The following is a 23,649-nucleotide window of genomic DNA, read 5'->3' as shown; positions in this document are numbered from 1 at the left end:
GATGTATGGCGTTTTGGAGATCGGGTTCAGGTGGCTTTACATCAGGGTCCTCCTTATATCGTCGGAACTATGAGCAGCAGTATCCTTGACATAGGGGATCATAATCATGTATCTCCATCTTTGATATTTGCAGTATCTGAGTCGCATGGTCGTCGAAATCTCCAGAGAATCGTGCAGTATGGGCGCGCATCAAGTTCAGTACAAAGGGTCCCAAAACGTCGAGAAACCTTGGCAGTGTGATGAATCGGCTCCAGCCTGGAAGACGGCATGGCCTCGAGAACAAAGGATTGCTTTGTCTCTCAATCAATAGCAACACGGCATTCCGATCTACGAGGTACAATGTTAGAGAGGTAGCGCTATAGACGATATTCTGCGATGCAGGAATGGGAAGTTGGGGTATCGAACATTGTCGATTCGGTTTCCGACACACCCGATACAGTATCTTCGTTGGAATGCTGATAGCCGTGTATGGTCAAGCAGCTTACTTTATCTAATCTAGCATTAGTTATCGTAATGCTGCTCGCCACTTGTGAAAAGCATTCAAAATGCGATTCAGCCATCATCGTCCGCCCATTTACTTCGACTAGGAGTTTGTTAGCTATCACGGCATCTCCCAGTCAATCCAATTATCTATACATACCGCATTACCATCGATCGCTCCGTCACCGTTCGGCTCAGCGATGTCTTCCTRCACACTCTGACTCTTATCACCAACCACATCGTCGCTGACGGCGTTTTCGGTCTCCTCCGCACCGTTCACCTTGAGTTCTCCCTCCAGCAGATGCATGTCACTGCTTTGCGTGTGCGATGGTGACACAATCAGCAGGGTGCGACAGATTGGACAGAGCCTATCCCGCAACCAGGAGCGAGCCATGGCCTCCGCCTGAAAAATGTGACCGCAGACCGTCTCGCAAGGTCTCGTGATGGGAGAACGAGTGATGGCGCAGTCCTCAGCCAGTCTCTCCTTGCGAAGAGCGTAAGTGGTGTGAGTCGCACTCGCTGCAGGATCGCTGTTGATTGCGAAGGTCGGCAATCGTGACAAGACTTGCTCAATACGACGATTCAGCTCCGCACGCTCTCTCTCCGGCATCGTACGCATCCATTCATCTAATAGAGCACTCGGACTTGTCATGGAGATGCGAGGGTTCGGCGGGATGTTGGAGGTAGTCTGCGCAGTACGAGGGAAGGATGGGCGGTTTGCGCCAGATTGAACCGTGCGAGGGAGAGGAGGTCTGATTGAAGCGCCTTGTTGATTCTGGATCGCGAGGAGCGCACGGAAGGCGCCACTGTTTGTGATGGCCTCAAGACCGAACGAATATCTGGGAGGCGGTGTCCCTGGTGGAGAGACGGCGGCCTGGGTGGCCTGGGTGGCGACGTCTCCTGCAGTAGCTTGGTCTGTAACTGCGGGAGAAGACGATGTTGCTTCATCTTCTTGCACTTCTTGCGCGCGGTTCTCTTCCTCGTTGGTATCCATATCCATGCTACGCTGCTTGTTGTCCCTCGTTGAGAAGCAGTTGTTCAGAGCCGTAGTATGGCTTCGTGCTTGACAGTCCGATGAATGTGGTCCGGGGAGGGAAGAAAAGGCGAGACAGAYTGTGATATGTTGAAGGGAGGATGCAAAGGGAAAGTCGACGGTTCGGGCGATCTGTATGGTTTGCCCGGTCCTCAAAACTCCACTTCTTAGAGTTTAGAGTTTGCCAAGGCTCAGTAAAGATATGTACGGGATCTTAGTCATGCGCAATGCGGAGGAGTCGGGGCTGCGTATTATACGAAGGCTCTCTTACGTCAAGCTGCTACTTTAAGCCTCTCCTCTTCTACTGTTCGCACGGCATTCAGCGCAAACTCGAGATATAAGTCAAAATGGCCCTTTGCTCTCCATGCGGCATCCACTGCTATGCTGTTATGACATTCAGGGGCCTCTGGCTTGGCTGATTTATGTACGTCCACCAGGCTCGCTTGATCAAAACGATTTTCATGCCTTACCTTTTACTTTTACATTATTATCCTGAGGTACCCGCTTCCTCAACATCCCGAGCAACAACAACATCCTGAGCAACAACAACAACAACAACAACCTCACAGCCGTCGACTTGAGGGACTCCGAGGAGGATTGAGAAAGAGTAGTAGCAGGAAGAGGAAGGAAAATTTCAAGGAAAGCAGAGTAAGCGTACATTTACTTTTCCCTTCTACTCGTCCAAGACAGACATACCTACCCATAATGTCGGGAATATTGAAGTCAGAACAGCGCTGGTTATGACCCAGTGGACTCTAAGTGATCGCACATCGAAAACACCATCAGCTCTAGCAAAACTCTCGCAGCGACGAAGCAGTACGATCTTCGGAACCCAGAACCCGAAGGCTCGAGTTGGCGGTGGGAGGTGCGGATGCAACGCCTCTACCGCCTCTCCGGCGTCATCAACGTCGACTTCAACTCTCAGTGCAATGGAACATCGAAGCCATCCTACCATAGGTCGGAAGACCTTGTGCACATTACTACGAGTGTAGGAAGATACCGGAAGGGGAGTCTCCGGGGTGTGATGAAGAATCGCCGATTGGAGTTTTCTAGCTGAACTCGGTGGATTCCAGGTTGTTGGATGGGATGCAGGGTCGATTGGATTGATTGAGGTGCAGATGCCCCAAAATGAAGCTGTTTTCTCTCCATCTCATCAAAATACAGTGTGCTACTTAACGCTTCTGTGAAAGAAAAAGCGTGAATAGGAACACGCTCTACTCCTGGACGACGATTGTGCCTTTTCTTCGACGGAAAGTCAAAAATCGTACGCTTTCCTGCGAGGAAGGTGGCATCAAGCGGAATGTACTCTTTGAAAGACAGCATAAGCTCCTGGCTTAGAGAACATGATGTGCATCCCGCCACATACGCCGGCTACCTGCTTTGCTGCTGCAAACGATCTGGGATGTCTAATGTTTAAGAATGGATCAGGATTCTCATCACCTTCTGCATGCGCTTGTCACCGCAGACAACCATCTTTGCCGGAATGAAGTGGACGAGATGTCCTTGAATCAAGGGTTGGACTATGGTTGCGGCTTTGAGGCGGAGAGAGCTTGAAGAATGGAAAGCATTGTTGTAAAGAGATATTGGAGGAAGAATAGAGTTGCAGCTGTGATTTCGAAGGAGATTCGCTGGTGAGTGGGGCGATGATTTGACGATGTGTGGAAATGTAGGCGAATTGGCTGCCATTGTGAGGAGACAGAGCAGCGGTTTCTGAACCGCCCTTGTCATGTAATGCTGCCATGAGGCAGCATGACGTGTCTGTTTCTGTCGTGAGTTGGCCTGGTAAAAGAATCGCTGTACCCTGCAAAGCTTCCCATATTGCATGAAAAGCGTCCAACAAACCCCGTTGCACTACTTTGATCCCCATTTGTTTCGGATTTCCCATCTGTGGCTGTACAACCAGGATCCATCCATTCAGTTCACTTTGCCGCAGTGATTTCCTTCTCCTCAACATCTCCGATCTTGAAGACAATCTTGCTGACCTTTCTCGCCYCAAAGTCCTTGTAAGCCTGTGGTGCATCTTCCAAACTCATCGTCTTTCCACACAAAAAGGCCACCTTATTCTGCTCTTGCACCAGCACCTCCAGCGCCTCTTCAAAGATGGAGCGAACGGGACATCGACCAAAAGCCATGGTGACATTCTTCCCGTACATCAACAATCCGTTGATCGGCCAGGTTTCCGTGCTACCCATCAAGTCAGTAATCACACTCCTCGTTCGATCTTCAGATCACACTCACTGCACGCCAATACTGCTGATACTTCCCCACGGCCTCAACATATCAAAGCTCAACTGCCAAGCATCCGCATGTCCAACACCTTCAATCACCACATCCGCTCCTCTCCCATCCGTAGCAGCCTTGATCTTCCCAATAGGATCATCATCCAACTTGATCGGAATCGCACCCAACYCCTTCGCCTGCTCCAATCTCTCGTCCACACTATCAATAGCATAGACCGTATCCACCATCGTCAATGCAGATGTGATGGCACAGATTCCCACCGGTCCACAGCCTACACAAACCACCGTAAACTCTTTCTTGTCCCTCGCGGAGAGATTCTTGAGGAAGCGGGCGGCGGCGAAGTAACCCGTGGGGAAAATGTCGGCCATTAAAACGAGCATCTCTTCGGGAATACCCTTGGGAACAGCAACGAATGTGGAGTCCGCGAGTGGACAACGAACATATTCCGCCTGCCCGCCATCAACAGTATTGGCCGGAGCAGAATTGCCAAAGAGTTCGCCTTTGGAGCATCGAGAAGCTTGTCCTCGAACACAATAGTCTATCCCAATCATGGTCAACACAACCTTCAGCCATTCGCAAGCATGGACGTCCACTTACAACAMTCCCCACAAGCGGTATAGAACGGCACAACAACCTTATCCCCAATATTAAACTTGCTCACAGCATCCCCCTTCTCCACAATCTCCCCGACGAATTCATGCCCACAGATGAAATCCGTAGGACATTTCAAATGTCCGCGGTAGAAATGGAGATCGGAGCCGCAGAGAGCTGTGGATGTGACTCGGAGGATTGCGTCGGTGGGGTGTTTGAGGGTTGGCACGGGTCGATCTTCGACGGCTACTTTGTAGGGTTCTTTGAAGACTACGGCTCGCATGGTTTTGGGTGGCATTTTGGGCGGTGGGATGGGGGGTTTGGGGACCTTGATGGAGGACTGGGATGGTTTGGTGGTTTGATTTTGAGGATGATGGTTTAATATTGGTCTGCTTAATCGATGTCATGAGGGGTTGTGCGGGGCTGAGTGGAGGTGGGAGCGATATCGCGGTTGGAAGACTACCGAGGATATATTTTTCATTGTGGTAGTGGTCATATCAGATCTTAATGCGGAAGGATTGAATCAATGCTGTCGAAGATCGATGAATCAAGGTAAACGGTCTGAAGATCACTATGGTGAACACTGAAGACAGTGCTGCTCGGTGTAATGGCGGCACTGATCGGGGGGTGTGTCCCGGATCAAAGATTACCCCGACGATCTCGCAGTCTCGGGAATATGGTCGGGAATAACTGGCTGGCAAAGTCTCCACCACGGGCAGGGTTCCTGACCTTACCTCTTACCCTACCACGCCTTCAACAGGTGAATTGGGCCGTCAATAGCAATACAAGCAAGGAGGCAACCCAACTTATCTTCGCCGCTATTGCTGGAGTCATTTGACCCAAAATTCAGTGCAAAAAGGCAAACGATTGATGAGATGACAATGAGAACAGGGTGTAAAGGACACGGTGAATGAGAGACCAACCGGGAAAAAAATATGCGCTATTCACTGATGTGCAGGTATATGCCCAGTCAACAACTGATTCTGTCCTGTATGGGGGGTGTGTCAGAGTGCAAATATTAGAGCGAGACTGCACAAGTTGGAGCATGGTATAGTATGCAGCACCAAGATGCAAAGCTTCTTGTTGCTCCGTATCTCGGTAATTCCATGGACCCCATAATCTTCTCATCACAGCCCTCGATTGCCGGAGCCGCCGCTACCCGATTCTCATGTTCCCCCCAAACGACATCCCATCCTCAACAGACGTAATGTCCTCCATCGACCCGTTCTGGCTCCTCATCTGCACTGCCCAAGCGCGCGCCACGCCGAGGATCCGGTCAAAAGAGGCTTTGCTTCCACCCGAAACATTCAAGTTCGTAAATCTCGTCTTGCCAGCTCTGTTCCGTGCTTGTATAAACACAATCATATCCACTGCGACATCACAGATGAAAGCTTCCCTGAACACCTTGGGTATGTCCTCCCACCTGCGCGCCTGCTCGTCTCTTCGCTTGAAGACGTCGATACACAGGACTGGCTGACCGTTTTGAAAGCGCCGGTGGACAATCCACGACAACCTGTAGAATTGTGTCCTGTCTTTAAAGAGGGTATACCGAGCGCCAGACGAGTGTATGTGACTGGAATTCTCCAGGTAGGGAAAGGAGTCAATAGGCACGAACATGCCGTTTGGGAGGATTTTGCGGCTCGACGACTCGGTTACTGTGGATGCGGGGTGTTGTTTTCTGAAGACCTTCCGCTGGAGCGATGGGGAGCCGAGCACGGTTTGGTGGAAGGTCTTGCAGGTACGTTGGAGGATGAGGAGATTCTTCGGGGAGATTACGGGGTCGAGGAGGATGGCCTCGAGTAACTCCGGGGTGGTGAAGACCTGCGCGGCGGTGGTTGAGGGAGTTTGGGCGAGCTTCTTGATGGCAGACAACTTGCGGGTGGTCATTTTGGTCATGATGCCGTCGACGATATTGATGGGAGTCTGGGTGTTTGTTTCGATCGATGTGGTTTTCTGCGCGCGGAGATCAAGTCGGGCTGGAGTACTGACTACGGCGTCAGTTCAATGCATGCGAGATGAATCGAGACATCATACCTTAGCGTTCAGATGTAGTTGGAGGATGAGGGGGATCGGAAGATGTTGTTGTTGTTGTTTGGATGGGGAGGTGTACCTCAAGTGGACGGATGTACACGTCAAGGCCAAAACGCGTTACTTTCGGACGCTAGTAGGATTTGAGAATGTCACATGCTCGGGAACATTGGGGATTGTCTTCGACATGGGGGCCGCGTTTCGAGCGGCTGGTAATATTTATACTGATAGCATTTGAACAAGATATACGGCGTTTCCCAGGAACTGTTACATTGTACTTTTAGTATTGTTCTCAAACCTGGGACTGCAGGCCATAATACGCGATAGATGGCGGGAGAGCGCAAGGTCTTCGTAGACGTCGTCCGTTTGACGCGTATGGCTCGACGGAAGAAATAACCGCTTCTACGTAGGGGAACGGTTGGTCACGATAGTGTCTACCTTGCCATGTCTTCGCCGTCACCTGGCGACGGAGTGATGAGAAAAAAGGGGGTGTGCAACGACGGAGGCGACATTGAGGAGACAGATGAAAGGATTTGTGGTCAGGAGGGAGATAGTGAGGAGCAAGTGTACCAAGCGTGAGATCTTAGGCACAAATAAACGTAAATTTGCACGGACATGTGGTACAATGAGAAAGTTTCATCTGCCAAGCTTTTAGGCCACCGTGCGGGCTTTTTATACGCGTTTGCGGCTCGACGCCTTTTCGTGACAACAACAACACAAACTCACACGCTCTTGCTCACAAACATGAGCAACCAAGACAACGAGAACGCTGTTGGACCGCCAGCAGTACACGACGACGAGGAGAGGGAGGAGGAGATGGAGGACGAGGAGATGGAGGAGGACGAGGAGGCGGAGGACGAGGAGGCGGAGGACGAGGAGGCGGAGGAGGGCGAAGGCGGCGATGGCGATGGTGCGGAAGGCGACGACCATTCTGAATCCTCCAGTAAGTTCTTCCATCTTCAATAAACCTCCCTAACGACTAACATACTGTAGGCTCAGGCATGGAGGATCATGACGAGCCTGTCGAGGAGCGTATCCAGCGTCTCTACACTGTGGATGAAATTCCATCCGAATACAATCAACTGCAGGTGGAGATGATCAAGAGGCAGTTAAGGGAGAAATGCGGTATCTGCATGGAGGAAAAGATGATCCAGCCAGCCATATTCCCGGCCTGCGCGCATGTGTTTTGTGGGATTTGCGCTATTAACGCAGTACGAGAATGGGGACGATGTCCTAACTGTGGAGACCATTCGGGTGCTTTTGTGCGGCAGTTGGTGCTGCTCGATCTACCAGAGGAGTAGTATATGAACTGCTCTGAGTGATGTAATGAGAAAAGTTCGGCGGTTTGCAACATACGATTGTCCTTCATCATTGTCCTATCGCTTTCCGCGCAGCCTAACATGATTCCTTTCTGCGTATAGCCGCCCAGTAACGCTGGACTACACGTCTCTTGTACGGAATGCCACCACGAAGGCAGCAAGAGAAGCGCCAATAGCACCGTAGACTTGATGCTGGTGATATCGAACCGCGATCTTCGAGGCGCTGCATGGCTCTCATCGCCAGAAGTGCTGGCCTCACCTAAAGAACGATTTTGTTCGCTCTGCTTTCCATCCCCCCGCGAGCGTCTTCTTGTGCTATGATCAATACAATTGCGTGTCTTCGTGTGCATCGATGAATACAATTGCGCTCGGGCGCGCAAGAGCAGTCATTTTCAGAAGTGCGAGAAGAATCTCCTACCGCGCTTGAGCGCCCTAAAAGCTGGCCATTGGACCTCTTCTAGAATCTCTCAGCTCCTTACTAGCCACAATAGTAAGGTATAGTGCCCTGATGGGTCTGCCTGCAAGTACCATAGCGAGCGGCGAAGTATACGTGGTCACCCGATGCTGGTATCCCTATCTGCCCTGGGCTAGATCATGACGCGTTTCCGTGCTTCAAGCCGCGTCTCTTCGCCTTCACAGCTTTCGTTTCTTGAGACATCAACACTATCCACTCCATCTCCGCCTCGACTTCCGCGCGCCAACTATCACTACGCAACACCTCAGAGAGTCCACTCACACCTTGTGCACCCTCGCAACGAACACTCGCCGCATGCCCCTTTCAAGCCACGAGCCCATCGCCAAGCATGGCCTCCTCCGCGTGCAGCGCTCTCCAGACCCCTGAGCTCCTCGAGCTCATTCTCCTCGACTCAGCCATGAGAACCACCACATTGTCGGCTTTTGAGCGCGTCAACAAAACCTTCAAGATGCCAATCGACACTTCCCCCTCGCTCCAGCGCAAGCTCTTCATGCGCCAACTGCCATGTCCTGCCGAACTCGACCCAACCGACTTCTGGTACAACACCTTCACGGCCAACAACATCATGCTTGTCGAACCAGAAGAAGGAGAACACCGGTCGGTGCGACCTCGAGTCTTTCGCCTTGACAATGACTCCATCTGGCAATTCGAGTTAAATTGGGTCCGGCACTCCGAAACAGATAAGCAGTGGACGGAGGTAAACCCCAGAGCACACTATCAGGCTCTGAGGATCGCTGCCAGTCCGTATCTCAACGTTTCATGGTGCGAGCCGCTCAAGCTTCTATCCGCGTTCTTGAAGATGCATCTTACGGACATCGAGTGCGGCTTCGTCGTCGACATCATGGTTTTCCGCGGCTTCACCGCAAGTAAGTGGAGCAGGATGTGGGCTCCGGCTGTAACGACGGTTGCAGGACTACACGACGCTTACAATCGGTGGGGCCGCGGGGAACTGGAGGAGTGGTATGCCGGGGAGGCGGACGACGAGTGGGACTGGGAGTAGTTCTTCGTTGACGTGGACATGGGAGGAGCGTGCCGGGGATGACAGTTGGGCCGTTGAATAGCGCTGCAAGGATGCGATCGGGAGATGGTGCTGTCGGTGATGTGTGGTTGAGGGAAAAGTGGCAGCTCGTTGTCGGGCGACTTCAGCAGCTTTTACTTTGATTTGTTGAGTGGCGTACTGGAAATACGGACTCCAATGTCTGATTCCCGATGCTCAATCGACATCCTTTCAACAGTCAACATCGCTCCCACTGCACTTTTAACCCACTACTTTGACGCGAGACCATTGTTGGATACTGCTGGGCTGGCATGTTACTTCTACCTAATACCGGACTACGATGTATACTGCAACACCACTCCATGACCATGCTTCGTAAAGACAACGAGAAAGTGAAACTTTGGATAACTCAAGAAGACTTCTCATCGGGACGGCTGCCGTCATTATATAAAGCATGCAATACATCATCTCGCACCAAAAGACCCCTATCAAATCTCCCTAGCCCACTGATTCCGACCCGGCAATCTCAAAAGGTCATCATGAAAAAACGACCCATCAAGTCCCGGAACCCCAGTCAAAACCTGACCCTCCTGAACCGCTCCCGCAGCCCAAAGATCCTGAAATTGCAAGACACTCTTCAGCGTCGTCCCAGCGGGGAAAAACGCATGTGTCTGTCGCATGGGTTCCCCAGGCCCCACTCCTTGCTGAAAATGCACGACATTCGCAATGGGAAGATCAGTGAGATACATATCCAAGATAAGTTCCGGCAGATCCAGCAGATCCGGTGTCGTACCCCCGGGAAAGCGGTAATTGAGTTCACTTCTATATAAGTTGAGAGCCATAAAGGACGTTTCTCCAAAAGGGCTGGGATGAGGATCATGTCGTTCGATATAGTACATTAAAAATGTACGACCGGGCTGCGATGGGATTCGGAATGGCTCTGTGGGATCTCGTTGGAGGAATGGCCAATTGGGAACTGCGGCCGCGGCTTTGAATCTTCCGGGTAGGATGTCCTTTGGAAGGAGACGTTGGGCAAGCCATAATTTTCGGAGCAGTTGTTGTGAACCGTCGATGGTTTCCATGACTCTGTGGCTTGTGCCGTGTAGGCGGAGGAGTTCTTTGGCGCTGAAGCCGTCGTCTAGTAGCGCTGCTTCGAGTAACTCTGTTGTTTGGAGAAACCTTCTCCTTGGCGAGTGCGAGTACATGGCGGGTGAGAATGTGCGTTTTCTCTTGCTGGCTGTATATTGTAAATCTGGTTGAGGACGGGGAACTTGATCGTGAGCTTGAGATGGTAGACATCTTTTCCTCCTGCATCCGCATCCGCATCTGTATCTGCATCTGCATCCGGAATCGGACAAAGAATCATTTTCGCGTCTGTCAAAGGACTCCAGAATTTGGCCTTGATCAAAGAAATCGTAGAATGTACATTCTTTGAAYAATGAATCAGCACGCAGCTGTCCGAGGTCCAAAGGTAGCGAGTACCGACATGTCTTTCGACTTTTCCTGCCTGCTTCACTGCTTCGTTTGGGTAGGAAATGCATAGAAGGTGACATCCAGCATATCTCGATCAACTTTATCGATCAACGTGGTCGATTTACGGCGTACCATGAACCAGAATGAAGCAATCGCCTTGCCCTGCGGCTCTTTCAAGAGGCGGGAGGAAACCATGGTGAATGATTCATTCTCGATAGCGTGCAGTTCAATCGTCACGCCCATTATTGCTATCATGTCCTCCAGCTCTTCCTGTTCTGGAGTCTTTCCGGCAGGGATTCAACTGCGGTCTGTTTCCCGAACCAGCGTGATTCATCATCTCGAGCCCGCCACAAGGTCTCGTGAGCGATGTAGCGTGTTCCAAGAAGGAGGATGTCGCTTTTTCTTGATTACTTCAACGATGGCTGCCCCGATCGCAGCGTCGGTAATCCTTGGATGTGGAGCTCCAAGCACGGATTCGGCATATTGAAGCCTCGTGATTGGCGCCAATGATGTGTTGTTTCTCCTGCAACACTTTCTCGACTGATACGTTGTTTTCGTGGAAGGCCCGCATGCTTCTCTGTACGAGAAGAACCATTCAAGCTGGTTGGCGACGCACCCCACAGCCAAGAGAGGGCCTTTCCAGCAACATGAAGGCATGTGTATATTCATGTTGGAGAGTATAGGTTGGAATAGCCCGCTTGCTAGTCCTGGTCAGCATGATACGGACCCTGCAGCCCACGAAGGCCAAATGTGTACGCGACTATCATACCGCACTTGACTCCACTCCCATTTCCAAGCCTTGACATGACGGATGCCCGCGCCCCGGTATCTTCTCCCACAGTATCTCTCTCGTCATTGTCTTTATCCCCAGGTTCCTTGCCACTCGCACACTCCAGGACTGCCTCCCAATTGCTCATTGGGCCCACGAGACACACTTCCTGGGCTTCCACCTCTACCGTATGTCTCGCCACAAATTCATACGTTGTCTTTGGATGAAGCTCATCGTCGTCGATTTCGAACAGTTCTTCRACGACACTTAAGCAGCTTCGTCGACTAAATGCTTCTCGGCATTGTTCGATTTCGGGCACACGCTTCCCTCAAACTGTTCAATAGAACCCAAGTCCTCGGCACAAGTCTCATCATCAAACCTTCTCTTCACCCACCAGACAATGTATCGTTGTACGGCAGTGTTGGTTTGGCAGTCCCTTGGACCTCGCTACTTGGCGGCGAGCAACATCGCACCAGCTAGCAGAGGTACGATGCTGATATGCGCGACAAACCAGCGATCCTWTCCGATGGCAGAGTAGACGCCGAGACAGGTGGATTGACCATGCGTGCTATTCCAGGGCGCTTCGGGGTCGATGGTGTGCGTTCCTCCAGCACCTTCTTGTCGGCGTTATCGCCTTCGGTCGGGCGGTCAGGCTCTTTCTGATTCTTTTGTATGGCGATGTCTTATTTCAAGGCTGTGGGAGGCCTCGTTCCCACCTTTGCCGGAGGAAGAGGAGGGGGAGGAGGAGGAGGAGGTTGGTTCGTCGAGCGCTTGGTACTTTGCGTGTCCATGCCCATGGCGATGTCGTGGGGCTTTCGCGTTTACGGGGAAGAGATACGGTGCTGTCGGTGCTGTTTGGAGGTTACCTGGAGTGGGAGGGTGCAGCATGAAGCCAAGTCTGGTGTCCCATGTGGAATCAAACGGGATAGTACTGGGTATCCAACAGCAGTTCCTGGTCATCTCCTCGTCCAAGCTGCTTGTACTGAGCGAGAGACATACTGTAAGACTTGCAGAGATAGCCGTATCATCTTCCTCTTCCTGGTTCGGGTGATGTTCTGTAAATGGCAAGCTCGTTCAACCCAGCGATGTTGAAGGCGGGAGATCTGTTGAAACGCTCGTCTTCTCGGTGAGCAACGGTCATCGAATGGTGAAGAGAGGAAAGGACTAGTAATTAAGGCTTCAGTGAAACAAATGCGATCGTTTGCAGTAGAAGAAGCTCATGAGGTGAAGGAGAATGCATGAAACGGACCAGAAGTCTCGCGCGAACAGACCTACGGTGAGATGCCCTCTGAATAGCAAGAGAGGTGCCATGAAGGCCTTGGGTTGTAGGTACCATGAGACACCCTTCAACAACACAGCCCTCATCTTCTTCAACTCATAGCCTTCACCCCTACGAACTAAGGGAGGCACACTAATGGGTCCTCCGCAGATAAGCTACCCGCCGCGCAGCAGGTCCCCGTCACTACCGCCCCACAATAGCGGCCTCTCCCGATCAAACCTCTACCTTACTCACCCCGTGCTGCCGCCGCGCGAGCTGTAGCACGACCGTACACCCCAGCACGCTACAATTCCTTGATCGCACCTAGCGTGCCTCYCCTATAAAAGCCCTCCAACTTTCGCCTCACACCAACTTTCCTTTCCTCATAATGAAAAGGTAAGTGATAATTTTTGGAACCGGCCATTTGGCCACACACACATACATTTTTTCATCGTCACGCTTGCTTTTAGCAGTGTGTTGGAGAAGAGATTCGCTGGCTTGCTTGGTGTTGTTTGTTGTTGTGCGTGGAGTTGTGGAAGACATGTTGAAGGTAGGCGCCGCTGGTGTGTAGGTGGATTGGCGTGCTCCTCGATGCTGCTTTGTTGCTTTTTGCGACGAGAAGATGGAACGGCGTTGATGGAGCTTGCGGTCTGTATTGTGACAAATCCAAGCAGCATGGTCTAGAGCTCATACGGTGCCTGTATTCAACGGCCGATACAGTATTCAAACTTGGACCGTGACGGCTGTCAGAGCGTCGCTCAGAGAGAGACGCGATCTGAGCTTCTGCTGGGAAGATGATCACGATAGTACGAGTACTCCATTCTTCATTCCTCGATGAGACTGCCCTCTCTCGGACCTTTTTCCCATTTGCTCATAAGAAGAGCTCCTCATGAACGGCCGTCAAGTTCTCATCAGGAATTCCACACCGCTCCTGGTGCGCCGGTGCTCTTTGATGACGGTCCTCCCTTTGTAGAAGCACATCAGCCAAGCCTGAAAGCACAAGGCTCAGCATGCACTTCATTTCGCGTCTACTGTTCTCCAGGTCTTGTCAAAGGCTCTTCAGCTCCGAAATACGCCATGGCTCTACTGACCAACAGCATCACAGAAACGCAGCAGTGTCACGACTACTGCTACTCTGCCCGCAGCGCTTCTCCAATCCTCACAGCACGCTCTCCACCAAAGACCTGAGGAGTCCCGCGATATCTCTCAACCTTACCAGGCAGCAAACGTCTCAGCAAAGCACGAAGATGATCTAGGGAATCAAGATTGGCTGGATACACAGCTCGGGCAGCGCCAGGCTGTGCAGCTTGTGCGTGAGCCGTAAGAGTGAGCGTACGGAGTACACAAGCACCGGAAGCAGCTTCAGAGAATGATTACTACAGAACCTCTCATGTTCAAGAGGTTGCGAGAAGCTAGAAGAGTGCTGGTGGAAGTATCCCCAGTTTCCCATCTGTCGCACCTTACACTTCCTCAATTTACCCAGACATTTATTTCATTTTCACATTGTGAGTTCGAGGTCAAGGATTGACGCCGTGGCCAACAGATCGAAATGGCCCCTCGTACGACCCAATCTCCGTCAATTCAATACCTGCGAGAATACTCCTGCCAACCGCACCACAGCCACTTTCCTCCCGGAATCATATCCACTCCCATCCAACCCGTCTGTGAATGCCGCTTTAATCAGCTGGGTACAAGGAGACGATCATCTCCTGGACCTCCACGGAGTCCTCCGCGAGGCTCGCGGTATAGCCACAAAAGCCGAAGGACGGGCCAGCTGACGCGATATCTATCGCTGCTAAGGCCACGGCTTTTCCTTCTCCAGCACTTTCCAGCCATTTGATTCTGAATCGGACAGGAATCGGACAGGTTTCGTGGACAACTTGTGGTGGATCCTATCGCGGCGATTTCGGCTTTGCAAGGGGCGTTCTTGGGCCGCTGTGATGGGAAAGGCTGTGATGACTGTGCTTCCTGGGAGACGTTGTGGGAAGAAGAAAACGGGAGAATATGTTTTTGATTGGAGGGAGGATTTTGAAACTGGAGGAGAGATTCTCTGGCAGGACAATAGAGCGTTGTGCTGGAAATGTGATAGTTGGGCATCTCCTTGCTGAACCTGGGATGGACCAACCTAGAGTAAGTACATGTTCAGATCCATGAGCGAGTCAGCCTTATCGAGAACAGTCTTTGATCGTTACGGGTCCGTGTATTCGACTGTAGCTCGCATTTCACCAAGTCTGTTGGTGCACGTCTCATGAGCTGATCTGGCAAAGAAGCTAGGGTTAAGGTTGGGGTAGTGCCACATCGTCCTTTGCCGCACTCTTTGATGCTATCAAAGGTTCCAGGTAGTACATACCTCCTCTTCTAGCAGAGATCAGAAATCTTAAGACTACCTTTCATAATGGAATACCACGGACCTCACTGACCGTCTCTCTCGGCTTAAACAGCAACTTTGTGAACATAAACATTTCAATTCTTTCCATTCACAACTACTTCCAACGCCCCTCCCTTGACCAACCTCCCCAAACCCCACAACCCCTCTTCCAACCACTCAAAGTCCAAGTCCCTCCAACAACCGATTGTTCCGAACATCATTATCCGAACAATGTCCAAACCTCCCACCAATCACATCCGTACAACGTCCATTCGCCTCATCACCCACACAATCACCCGGAGGTTTCGAGCAGAACAACCCAAGCAAAGGGTTAAGATCATTGACCTGACAGCAAGAATACTCGCCCACACAGCCGTGTTCGGGATCGATGGGGGCTTCGGCTACACAGGGGATATTAGTGAACCGCACTACATGTTTGGGAAGGAGGAGGAGTTGACATACTGATAACGCAGTTGACGACCGCGGGGGTAAGGTCATAACATGCCAAATCAGCGAGCAAAGTGACTGGAGCTGCGCTTCCGGAGAATGTGGCTTGGCAGCAGTGCAGTTGTCCTCCGTCTCTGCATTGCGGGGCTTGATAATCTGGGACGTGGGATAGAGGGAGGGCTTGGGTGAGGTCTTGTACGAGACCTGGTGCTGCTAGAGCTTTGGAGGCGAAGAGCGCGAAGACGCTGGCTGCGAGGGTTGGCTGCATGGTTGTTTTGGTGGAGGGTGTGAGATTTTGGAGAAGAGTGAGGTGTTCCTGTGATCGACGTATATGCAAGCAAGCGATAGTGACAGTGGGAAGTAGCGATAATGACAGTAGCGGTTAGGCGGTTGGAAGTTTGATGCAGAGTTGGGAGGTTCTCTGGGTGTAGCTTAGTAGTTGTGTTCAAAGCATATTTCGCAAATGACAGGAGGCCGTTACGCTAAACCGAATCTTACTGTGACGTCGAAGGACAGAAGGTTGAATATGAAACGTTCTTGGATTCGTTTTCTTCGTTGCATATTTCAGAGGTCAAAGTCGTCGATCGTCATTGAAGAAGTCTTCGATTGAAGGGTTCTTGCGCGGCGGATCATGAGACGGGGGTGGGGATTAGTGCGACTCGTGGGGTTCGAGGCTACGCAATAGGCTTTTTGAAACCGTTTGAAAGCTTCTGGAGGATATGGGACTTTCGACCCTTCTTCTGCGATACGGCTTTTCAACCAGTATTGTGAAGGTGGAGATTTCAGCAAGGCAAACATTCTTTCTTGTCGAGATGATGGGGGGCAAAAAACCAGAGGCAACCACACGATATCCACATGCACGAAATTGATGGTGTGTCGTTGACTCAAGCATACCGGTGCGAAAAAGCCAGTGTGAAGCAGAGTTCAGACCAAGGGATTCAGCCCGAAACCTAGCTGTGTCAGGACGCCACAACGGCTGTGACTCCGGGAGCAATGACTCTCTCTTGGACGGCGTTCATGCCCGACGGGCCGTGGGGTTGTAAGCAACAGTCACGTTATGTAGAAGCTGTGGGAGGAGTTGACCAGTGCAAGAATGTTGGTGTAGTGTTTCCAACACTGGTCTTCGTGCTGTGATGGCACCTTCGAATGGGAAAGCAGTTCCACTTGTTCGTCGTATTCGTAGATATGCTGTCGCTATAAAGGTCCTGGGTATAGAAGAACGCCGCCCCTGTTTGAATATGCAGTCAACATGTCATCATCGCCCCGTCAAAACGCCCATTAATTCCCCCCATTCATTCGCTAACATCACCATCCCTTCTTAGCGCAATCTCATCAGCCTGCAAAGGCGCATCCAAAGGCGAAACGCCCCGATCAGCCATCTCCAACGCCGTCTCACTATCATACGGCCCAGAAATTCTGCCCGCACGATCATGTCTCCTCACAGACCGCCATTTCCCCAAAGGTTCTCCATGAGGACCTCTCCACTCCCGCAGAGTATCACTGTCTACCGTATCGGCCGTCGTGCCGGATGTCTTTGACCAGATTTGATTGACGATGCTCGGGACATGCACGCTCTCGGAGGCGCGGGCGAAGAGTCTGTTGAAGAGGCCGGGCATCATTGGCATGCAGCAGCAGACGATTGAGAGGTAGACTTCTGTCATTCGCCAGAGGGCGATGGGGAAGTAGTCCCAGGAGGGATTTTGGATTTTGCTGACGTTTTTGACGAGGAAGTAGAGTTGGGTTATGCTGACTCCTGTCACTGCGAATCCAATCTTTTTGGGGTTGTGAGCAGGATGGTAGGTGTTGAGGAGGTGATGTTACGTACCATGAATGTTGCAAGCAAGCCTAGTTTTCTGGCTAGATTGAGCTGCAATTGAAGAATGTTACGGACTGGCAGTAAGAGWACCACGACGTCCATGATGATGTTGACAGTCGAGACGGTGTAGAGTTGGGGATTTCTGTTGATGCAGTTCAGGGTGGAAGCCCTGGTTAGGACCTCCCAGATATGACTCGGTGGATTGCCTGGTACTGTTAGAAAAGCTTGACGGGGTTGGGTGATGGACTCACAGATGAAGATGGTTGAGAACTCGAAGCCGATCAAAGCTACGGTGAGGATTGTAAGAGTGATCCAACATGCCCATCGAAAGATGACATCACCATCCTTCCAAATTCGGAGGTAAAGCAGGCAAAAAGAGGCCTTGGTTCCAAAGACTACGGGTGCGTAGAATGTATTTCCGATGTAATACCACTGGGATTTCGTCAGAGGTGAGTCTTACTCGCAGGATATGGACGTACTTGCCATCAAAACACCCTGAATTCTTGGGATGGTCAATCGATAGATGTCTTGACCCAATCCCTCCATGACTGCTTTGTAGACAGCCGTGGTAACGCCAATCAGTGGCAGACAACAGAGGAAGAGAACATAGTCATCAGCACCATATCCGGCTCCTAAGAGTCATCCAAGTCAGTCACATCGGGCTTGGACCATGCCAATATCGTAGAGACTTACCACCAGACCACTGTGATCGCAAAAGTCAGCACTGATCGCAAGCTCCTCATACATACAGACTTACTGTCCCTCTGGCCAAAGCTCTTAGAATCGCGGCAGCAATCGCACATGTAAGCAGAATAGCCCCAACCACAACAATAGTCGGACTCCTGTCCCGTACAGGGTAATGGCAGATATCGGCCTGCGAGGCCTGTGATGCGAATGCTTCGGCAATGTTACATCCACTTGCAAGGATGCAATTTCCCACAGCATCTCTCAACTCGAGATTGTGGCAGACGCATTCCGTGAGGTCCGGACAGTCGAATTGAGGGAAGATGTCAGTGAAGCATTTTGCCTGTGAGTGTCAACATTTGTGTACCCCAGTCCGGCGTCAAACATCGGACTCACAACACATGGAGAAACAACCCCGGCCTGCCGTGGAAGAAGGATGCTTGCATTTCCAGAAGGCGGCGAGGTCAACTCATCGCCAAGAACACGACCGATCGATAGCAAGGCGACAGGTAACAGCAACAACCACAATCTCGCCTGCATTGTTTGCGATTGTCCAAGGAATCCAGTGAGACTTGTCAGGAAGATTGTTGGAACTTCTAATAATGTGCCCTGGTGGTGAAATGCCGCGGGTGATTTTGACTCTGCCGTTGTTCTTCACACACGCCTTTCGGTCGTGAAACATCAGGGCATATGTCATGCACCAAGCCGATCCAGCCAGGTCGGGTCATCACTACAATCTGGATGGTATGATCGGCAATGCACAGCATAGCGCGATGCTTACCGTTTTGGGCCTGCTAGTGGTGATCTTTTCAGCTTCCTGTGGCTAAATGCTCAATCGACAAATTCGAGCCATTGATCGTAGAGCAAGTCGAATCCAATAAGCTAGAGTATCGTGTACAATGAGATCAGCGTGGTTGATGATATTTCTTGGGATCCGCCAAGGATGTGCTGGGCGCAATCAAATATAAGGATAGCGCAGCATACTTTGTTGTGAATCGCTTTCCAGAAGAATGGCCGGATCTAGCCTCTAGCCGGCGCATGGGCGAGCTTCGGGTGGTCTCGATGGTGTTTATAGGAAGAAGATGGTTCAATCCTTCTTGGAATGCACGACTCTGTGGTAATCATCATTGAGCCTAGCGCGATCGGGGGAATATCGCTTCAACGGCCGCTAATGCTGATCGTCGCTGCCCACGAGTCGAGACGTGGCGGACCTCTGATGACAGGGTGACTGTTAAGACACATCTTATTGCATTCTTCGATATAAGGTGCGATCGAACATTGATACCTTTGAGCCTCTGCAATTCTTGCGCAGTGTGGAAACAATCGAAGTCCTCGTCTCCAGATCTACTGTGTTGTGGTTTTGCAGTGACTCCAAGCCATCCACAGGATCCTAGCATCAGAGGTTGCTCGTGGAAGGAGTCGAGCTGAGGTCATGCCATTCTTGAGAGCTTTCCGGAGTCCAACTCCGGCCAGCAGAAGGATGATCCAGGGAATGTATATGCAGGGAGCCGGTCAACGTGGGAGACATCACGGCTCGGACATGATGAAGTTCAGTGGCCTCTGATGCAATTTGAAGTCATAGCCACCGTTCGCTGGTGGACAGGAGTTCTCGCGTCGCTAAGGCCGTGGGACTGGGAGTTTCTGACGACCGACCAATTTAAACTTGACGATGGTCGTTTGGCAGACTCAAGCGCGCTTGATGGAGTCCTTCGCTCAGAGCGGTCTTGGTGGCTGAGCATCTTCATTCAGTGGTCTGAAGACTGTGAGGGATCCGAATGGAATGGACCGCAGTGTGACTCGATATGTTGTCGCAAATGCCTCGGAAGGACGCCATTGTCCCGYGAAGATATTGAAAGGAGTGTTCAGAGGAGCGATGAGTGGCGATTGGAAGGATGATAGGCAGGAGACGGGAGCTTCTGCAAATGGCTTGTCGAAAAGGTCTTGCTAGAACGGCGCTGCAACTGTCTCTCATTCTTTTATCACGTAGCGAATGCTAGAGGAACGACAAGCCTGCTCATGCTGCCTGTCCATGCTGCAAAGTCTGCACTTGCAGGTCCACTTGGTATGAGGTGGCAAGTCAGCCGAGTGCTCTGAGGTTGTCAACGCACATGAAAGCAGCAACTTCACATTCTTCCATCAACGATGTATCGAAAACATCCACCTGCATCCCAAAATCCTCCACACACGACCATGACAGCAGCGCAGATGAAGAAGAAGCAGCGGCAAATGAACGATCAGYTCTCGAAATGTCCAGCCGCCGCATGTCGGTCACGAACTCGTGAACGACGCCAGCGACCGTTTTCACACTCAACAAGGCGGCAACGTCACACGGGCAGTCAACTTCAGTTGAGCCAGCGGCACCTTGCCCTCCTCAACCAACAACAGCATCGATTCCGGGCAACCTTTGACTACATCCGCAGGGATCTGCCGACAGCATTCTCTCAGACAGCATCAAGAATCGCGCCCAAAAGACACCAGCAATCGATACCTTTGGCGGAATCGAAGACGTCGAGCCATCACCAGCAGGCTGCAGGAAGTAGTTCGCCGGTGCTTTTCTTCAGCAATCAGCTCAAGCAGTATCCTTCAACAACATCTCTGGCGTCAGCGACACTTCATTATCGGCAGCAGCAGGCCCATAATTACCCTCCACCGTTGGTTTCAAGCAACGGCATGATTCAGGATCACGCCGCATTGGTAGCATCACTTTCTGCCGGCCAAGCTTGGCATCAGCAGCAGGCCCGAGCATCTCCGTCGGCGCCTTTGCCGACATATCACAAGTTCAATGACTACCTATCAGTAGCCTCACCAACTGTCTGTCGGCATTCGCTTCCGCTCCATCGTTGCGGAGTCGGCTGAAGGACTGTTCTCCATCACCAGTTCTAGCTGCACCACAGCAGCAGGCTGAAATGGAATGACATCGACACCATTCCCCGAGAAGAAGAGGCTTTCGCCGACGACCGCATCTCGGTCTCGGAAGAAGCAGAGACATTCGGCACAGTTCCCTGAGGAGCAAGTGGCGTTTGCCGACGACGACTGCATCTCATTGTCGAAAGAGTCAGAGACTTACATCCTCGAAGATGCGGAGGGCATCGAGGGGGAGTGGCTACAAGGCCCACCAGTGGGTGGCCTGTGGGCAGCGGCTGGCATTTCAATGGACCAGCCTCAGAAGCTTTGTGATGCGAACGAGTACCGAGACGTGTCTTCAAACGCACGACTCTCTCTCTGTCCGGAGAAGACAACGACGTTGCACTTCCGGACAACTGCAGCAGCTCATTTTGCAGAAAACAGCAACTGGACATCTTCACCGCAGTACGTCACAAGCGAAGACCTCTCGTCACCGGGTCACATGCCGAGGAACGGCTACCGGTACACGAGTATATCCTCGAGTGTCTTTCGATAATGATGACAGCCAACGGCCAATTATCCACAGACTCCTTCGGCGCCGCCTCGTCAGTAATCGAAGAGACGGGCTTCGGGCCGCCACAATGTACGCCCGATCCTTGCGAATCAAAGTGCAACCGTGGCGGTGCGATCAACCAATAGARCCCAGGATGGCTGCATCCCGAGGGACGATAGAGCCAGAGCCCWGGTACTAGGTGGAAGACCTTGCGAACTGTTCAACAGAGTGGTTGAGACGTTTTCCCCCGTAAAAGCTGTTCACCCACCCGAATACGCAGGAGTCGTCTGTCACGCGAAGATATCAAGCCCATTCGGGGCCCGGGACACGAAGATATCAAGCCCATGTGGCCCGGCACACGAAGATATCAAGCCCATCGGGGCGCCCGGTAGACTTGCTACTCTGAGTGTGAGCTTGAGAGTCAGAGGAAGTCGCCTTGGGGAATTCGGTTGTGGCAATTGGATCGTGTGAACTTACACCTCTGCCCTCTGCCCATGGGTGATGTCAACATCGAGTACCAGGGTCAAGACAACCAAGAAGGCCTTTCGCTCGCTGTTGCAGCCAAGATCGAGTACGCCAAGATTGAGGAGATGATCAAGAAGGCCGTGGGAGACCCACGATTGGAGCAGAAATCTCAAGAGTCGTCCTGTCGCTCCTGCAGATCTTCAACAAAGTCTTCTAAATGACCGAGTTTGACCAACTTTCCGGCCCTTGGTGGTCGTTGCCGACCTCCCTGGGCCAGTCCGAAGGCCCCACTGAGCCATTCAATCGGTAGTAGCGAAAGACACGTACGAGCTGCACATCTACGGCGTTTGGGAATGTCTGCAGCATCGCCGAGAAGTATACCTTTGTTCTGGAAGTAATCTCTGTGGTTTGACGAGTGGTACAACCACCAACCACACGTCAAGCACTTCAACTTCCGCGATTACGAACAGCTCATCCTTCCCACGATGACTTTCGATAGCGTCACAGCCTTCTCCCACACCACAAGGTACCTCGCCTACAGGTCCAACGGAGCCATCAGCGAGACCAAGCCAGCGGATTTTCACCCTGACAACGCCGACGATGTCTTCACAGACCCGACGGCGCTGGGCGGGCCTGACGAGTGGTACAAGGGTGCGCCCATCGGCGTGGGGCTTAATGCTCCACGCCGGAGGGCGTACCTGGACTGCCACTTGTCAAGCTCGCCGGGTCTCTTCGACAAACTCTGCTCACAATCGACTTGCCGGCCACAGCGGCTTCCAGGATCGGTCTGGTCAACTCCCAGCAACACGTCCGACCCGAATGATGCATCACTGCTGGAAAAGCCATCACCTGTTTTTCGAGATGCTACGATTGTACGCTCCGTGGGCCTCCTTGCTCATTGTCGTATACGCCTCCACCCAGAGAGGAAGCCAATATTCCAAGAGCCGGCGAATCCGACTGCCAATAGTCAAAGTAACAACACTTGAGCATTCTTTCTGCATGTCCAGACGCCATCTCTCGCTGCTGGAACGGGCTGTTACATCGCAAACATGGTAGTGGTTTCACCGACGCAGTCAGAAGACAGACTTTCTYTCCAATCTCAAGCAGCTCGCTCAAGAGCTTGCAACGCGCCTCTCGTGCAGCCGCCGAGGACATGATCCGACTCTGCCTTTCCTGGCGCTTGGATGGTCATGATACCCGGCATGAAGTGCGACGCCAACTCAGCCAAGAAAAAACGTGAACTTCTCCGGGCGCAGAGAGATGTGTATCTCACCAGCCTCAAAAGCCAACCGTCTCCGCCGCAGTCCACACCCAGCGCCACCGACATGATAAGGTGGTCCAGCAGTCTCCTCCTGCCAGCAGCCAGCAACAGCGAGCAGATCTCCAACACATGAGGTATACTGCACAAGCCGAAGGCTTCTCGTTCCACCTCGACCATGACAAGCTTGCAGACGGACATTGAGAGGAACGGATAGCTTTAGCTATGCTCAAATCAATAGCGAAGGCGGAGAGCAGCTCGACAGTCCGAAAAGTCGAGGTAGGATCAAGTCATTGCTCTGGATGATACTGAGGACGCAGGTGCCTGGAACGAAGAGCTGGAAGCTTCGGACCAACGAAAGAGATGGGCCGAGCTTGCTGCCACTCTTGTCCATCATCGAAAAGATCTGCAGCCATGTGCTGAAAGGCTCTTCCGCGCAGGCTCCAGCAGCTGGGACATCTGCTCAGGTGTCGTGGGTAGCATGCCGTTTGAGGGATTCGTTGCTGGCCTTGCATGGACCGGATTTGAGGAAGTGAGACAAATGCTGGAT

At 51.9% G+C, this 23,649-nt stretch overlaps 8 protein-coding genes; 3 read left to right on the top strand and 5 right to left on the bottom strand.

Moving 5' to 3' along the window:
- Window positions 1-574: 574 nt before the first annotated feature.
- RCC_08870 (uncharacterized protein) lies at window positions 575-1,480 on the bottom strand (the record flags this gene model as incomplete). XM_023774116.1 has 2 exons in its annotated part: window positions 575-583; window positions 641-1,480. 2 exons carry the CDS (start codon window positions 1,478-1,480, stop codon window positions 575-577), a joined length of 849 nt encoding a protein of 282 aa, XP_023629884.1.
- Window positions 1,481-3,432: 1,952 nt separating this feature from the next.
- On the bottom strand, window positions 3,433-4,643 carry RCC_08869 (related to threonine dehydrogenase and related Zn-dependent dehydrogenases; the record flags this gene model as incomplete). XM_023774115.1 has 3 exons in its annotated part: window positions 3,433-3,697; window positions 3,752-4,253; window positions 4,352-4,643. 3 exons carry the CDS (start codon window positions 4,641-4,643, stop codon window positions 3,433-3,435), a joined length of 1,059 nt encoding a protein of 352 aa, XP_023629883.1.
- Window positions 4,644-5,500: 857 nt separating this feature from the next.
- RCC_08868 (uncharacterized protein) lies at window positions 5,501-6,232 on the bottom strand (the record flags this gene model as incomplete). The annotated part of the gene is made up of 1 exon (XM_023774114.1): window positions 5,501-6,232. One exon carries the CDS (start codon window positions 6,230-6,232, stop codon window positions 5,501-5,503), a length of 732 nt encoding a protein of 243 aa, XP_023629882.1.
- Window positions 6,233-7,117: 885 nt separating this feature from the next.
- On the top strand, window positions 7,118-7,674 carry RCC_08867 (uncharacterized protein; the record flags this gene model as incomplete). XM_023774113.1 has 3 exons in its annotated part: window positions 7,118-7,316; window positions 7,373-7,584; window positions 7,645-7,674. 3 exons carry the CDS (start codon window positions 7,118-7,120, stop codon window positions 7,672-7,674), a joined length of 441 nt encoding a protein of 146 aa, XP_023629881.1.
- Window positions 7,675-8,495: 821 nt separating this feature from the next.
- RCC_08866 (uncharacterized protein) lies at window positions 8,496-9,167 on the top strand (the record flags this gene model as incomplete). Its single annotated transcript, XM_023774112.1, has 1 exon — window positions 8,496-9,167. The coding sequence occupies one exon, from the start codon at window positions 8,496-8,498 to the stop codon at window positions 9,165-9,167; it is 672 nt and encodes a 223-aa protein (XP_023629880.1).
- Window positions 9,168-15,209: 6,042 nt separating this feature from the next.
- Window positions 15,210-15,747, bottom strand: RCC_08865 (uncharacterized protein; the record flags this gene model as incomplete). XM_023774111.1 has 2 exons in its annotated part: window positions 15,210-15,433; window positions 15,495-15,747. 2 exons carry the CDS (start codon window positions 15,745-15,747, stop codon window positions 15,210-15,212), a joined length of 477 nt encoding a protein of 158 aa, XP_023629879.1.
- Window positions 15,748-16,771: 1,024 nt separating this feature from the next.
- RCC_08864 (uncharacterized protein) lies at window positions 16,772-18,519 on the bottom strand (the record flags this gene model as incomplete). XM_023774110.1 has 6 exons in its annotated part: window positions 16,772-17,251; window positions 17,305-17,690; window positions 17,775-17,927; window positions 17,989-17,998; window positions 18,053-18,322; window positions 18,376-18,519. 6 exons carry the CDS (start codon window positions 18,517-18,519, stop codon window positions 16,772-16,774), a joined length of 1,443 nt encoding a protein of 480 aa, XP_023629878.1.
- Window positions 18,520-20,890: 2,371 nt separating this feature from the next.
- Window positions 20,891-21,522, top strand: RCC_08863 (uncharacterized protein; the record flags this gene model as incomplete). XM_023774109.1 has 2 exons in its annotated part: window positions 20,891-21,353; window positions 21,410-21,522. The coding sequence occupies 2 exons, from the start codon at window positions 20,891-20,893 to the stop codon at window positions 21,520-21,522; spliced, it is 576 nt and encodes a 191-aa protein (XP_023629877.1).
- Window positions 21,523-23,649: the final 2,127 nt, after the last annotated feature.

Source organism: Ramularia collo-cygni (genome assembly GCF_900074925.1).
Source record: "Ramularia collo-cygni strain URUG2 genome assembly, contig: RCC_scaffold15, whole genome shotgun sequence".
NCBI lineage: Eukaryota > Fungi > Ascomycota > Dothideomycetes > Mycosphaerellales > Mycosphaerellaceae > Ramularia > Ramularia collo-cygni.
The sequence above is the reverse complement of the archived record's forward strand: the minus strand, read 5'-3'. Positions and strand labels throughout refer to the sequence as shown.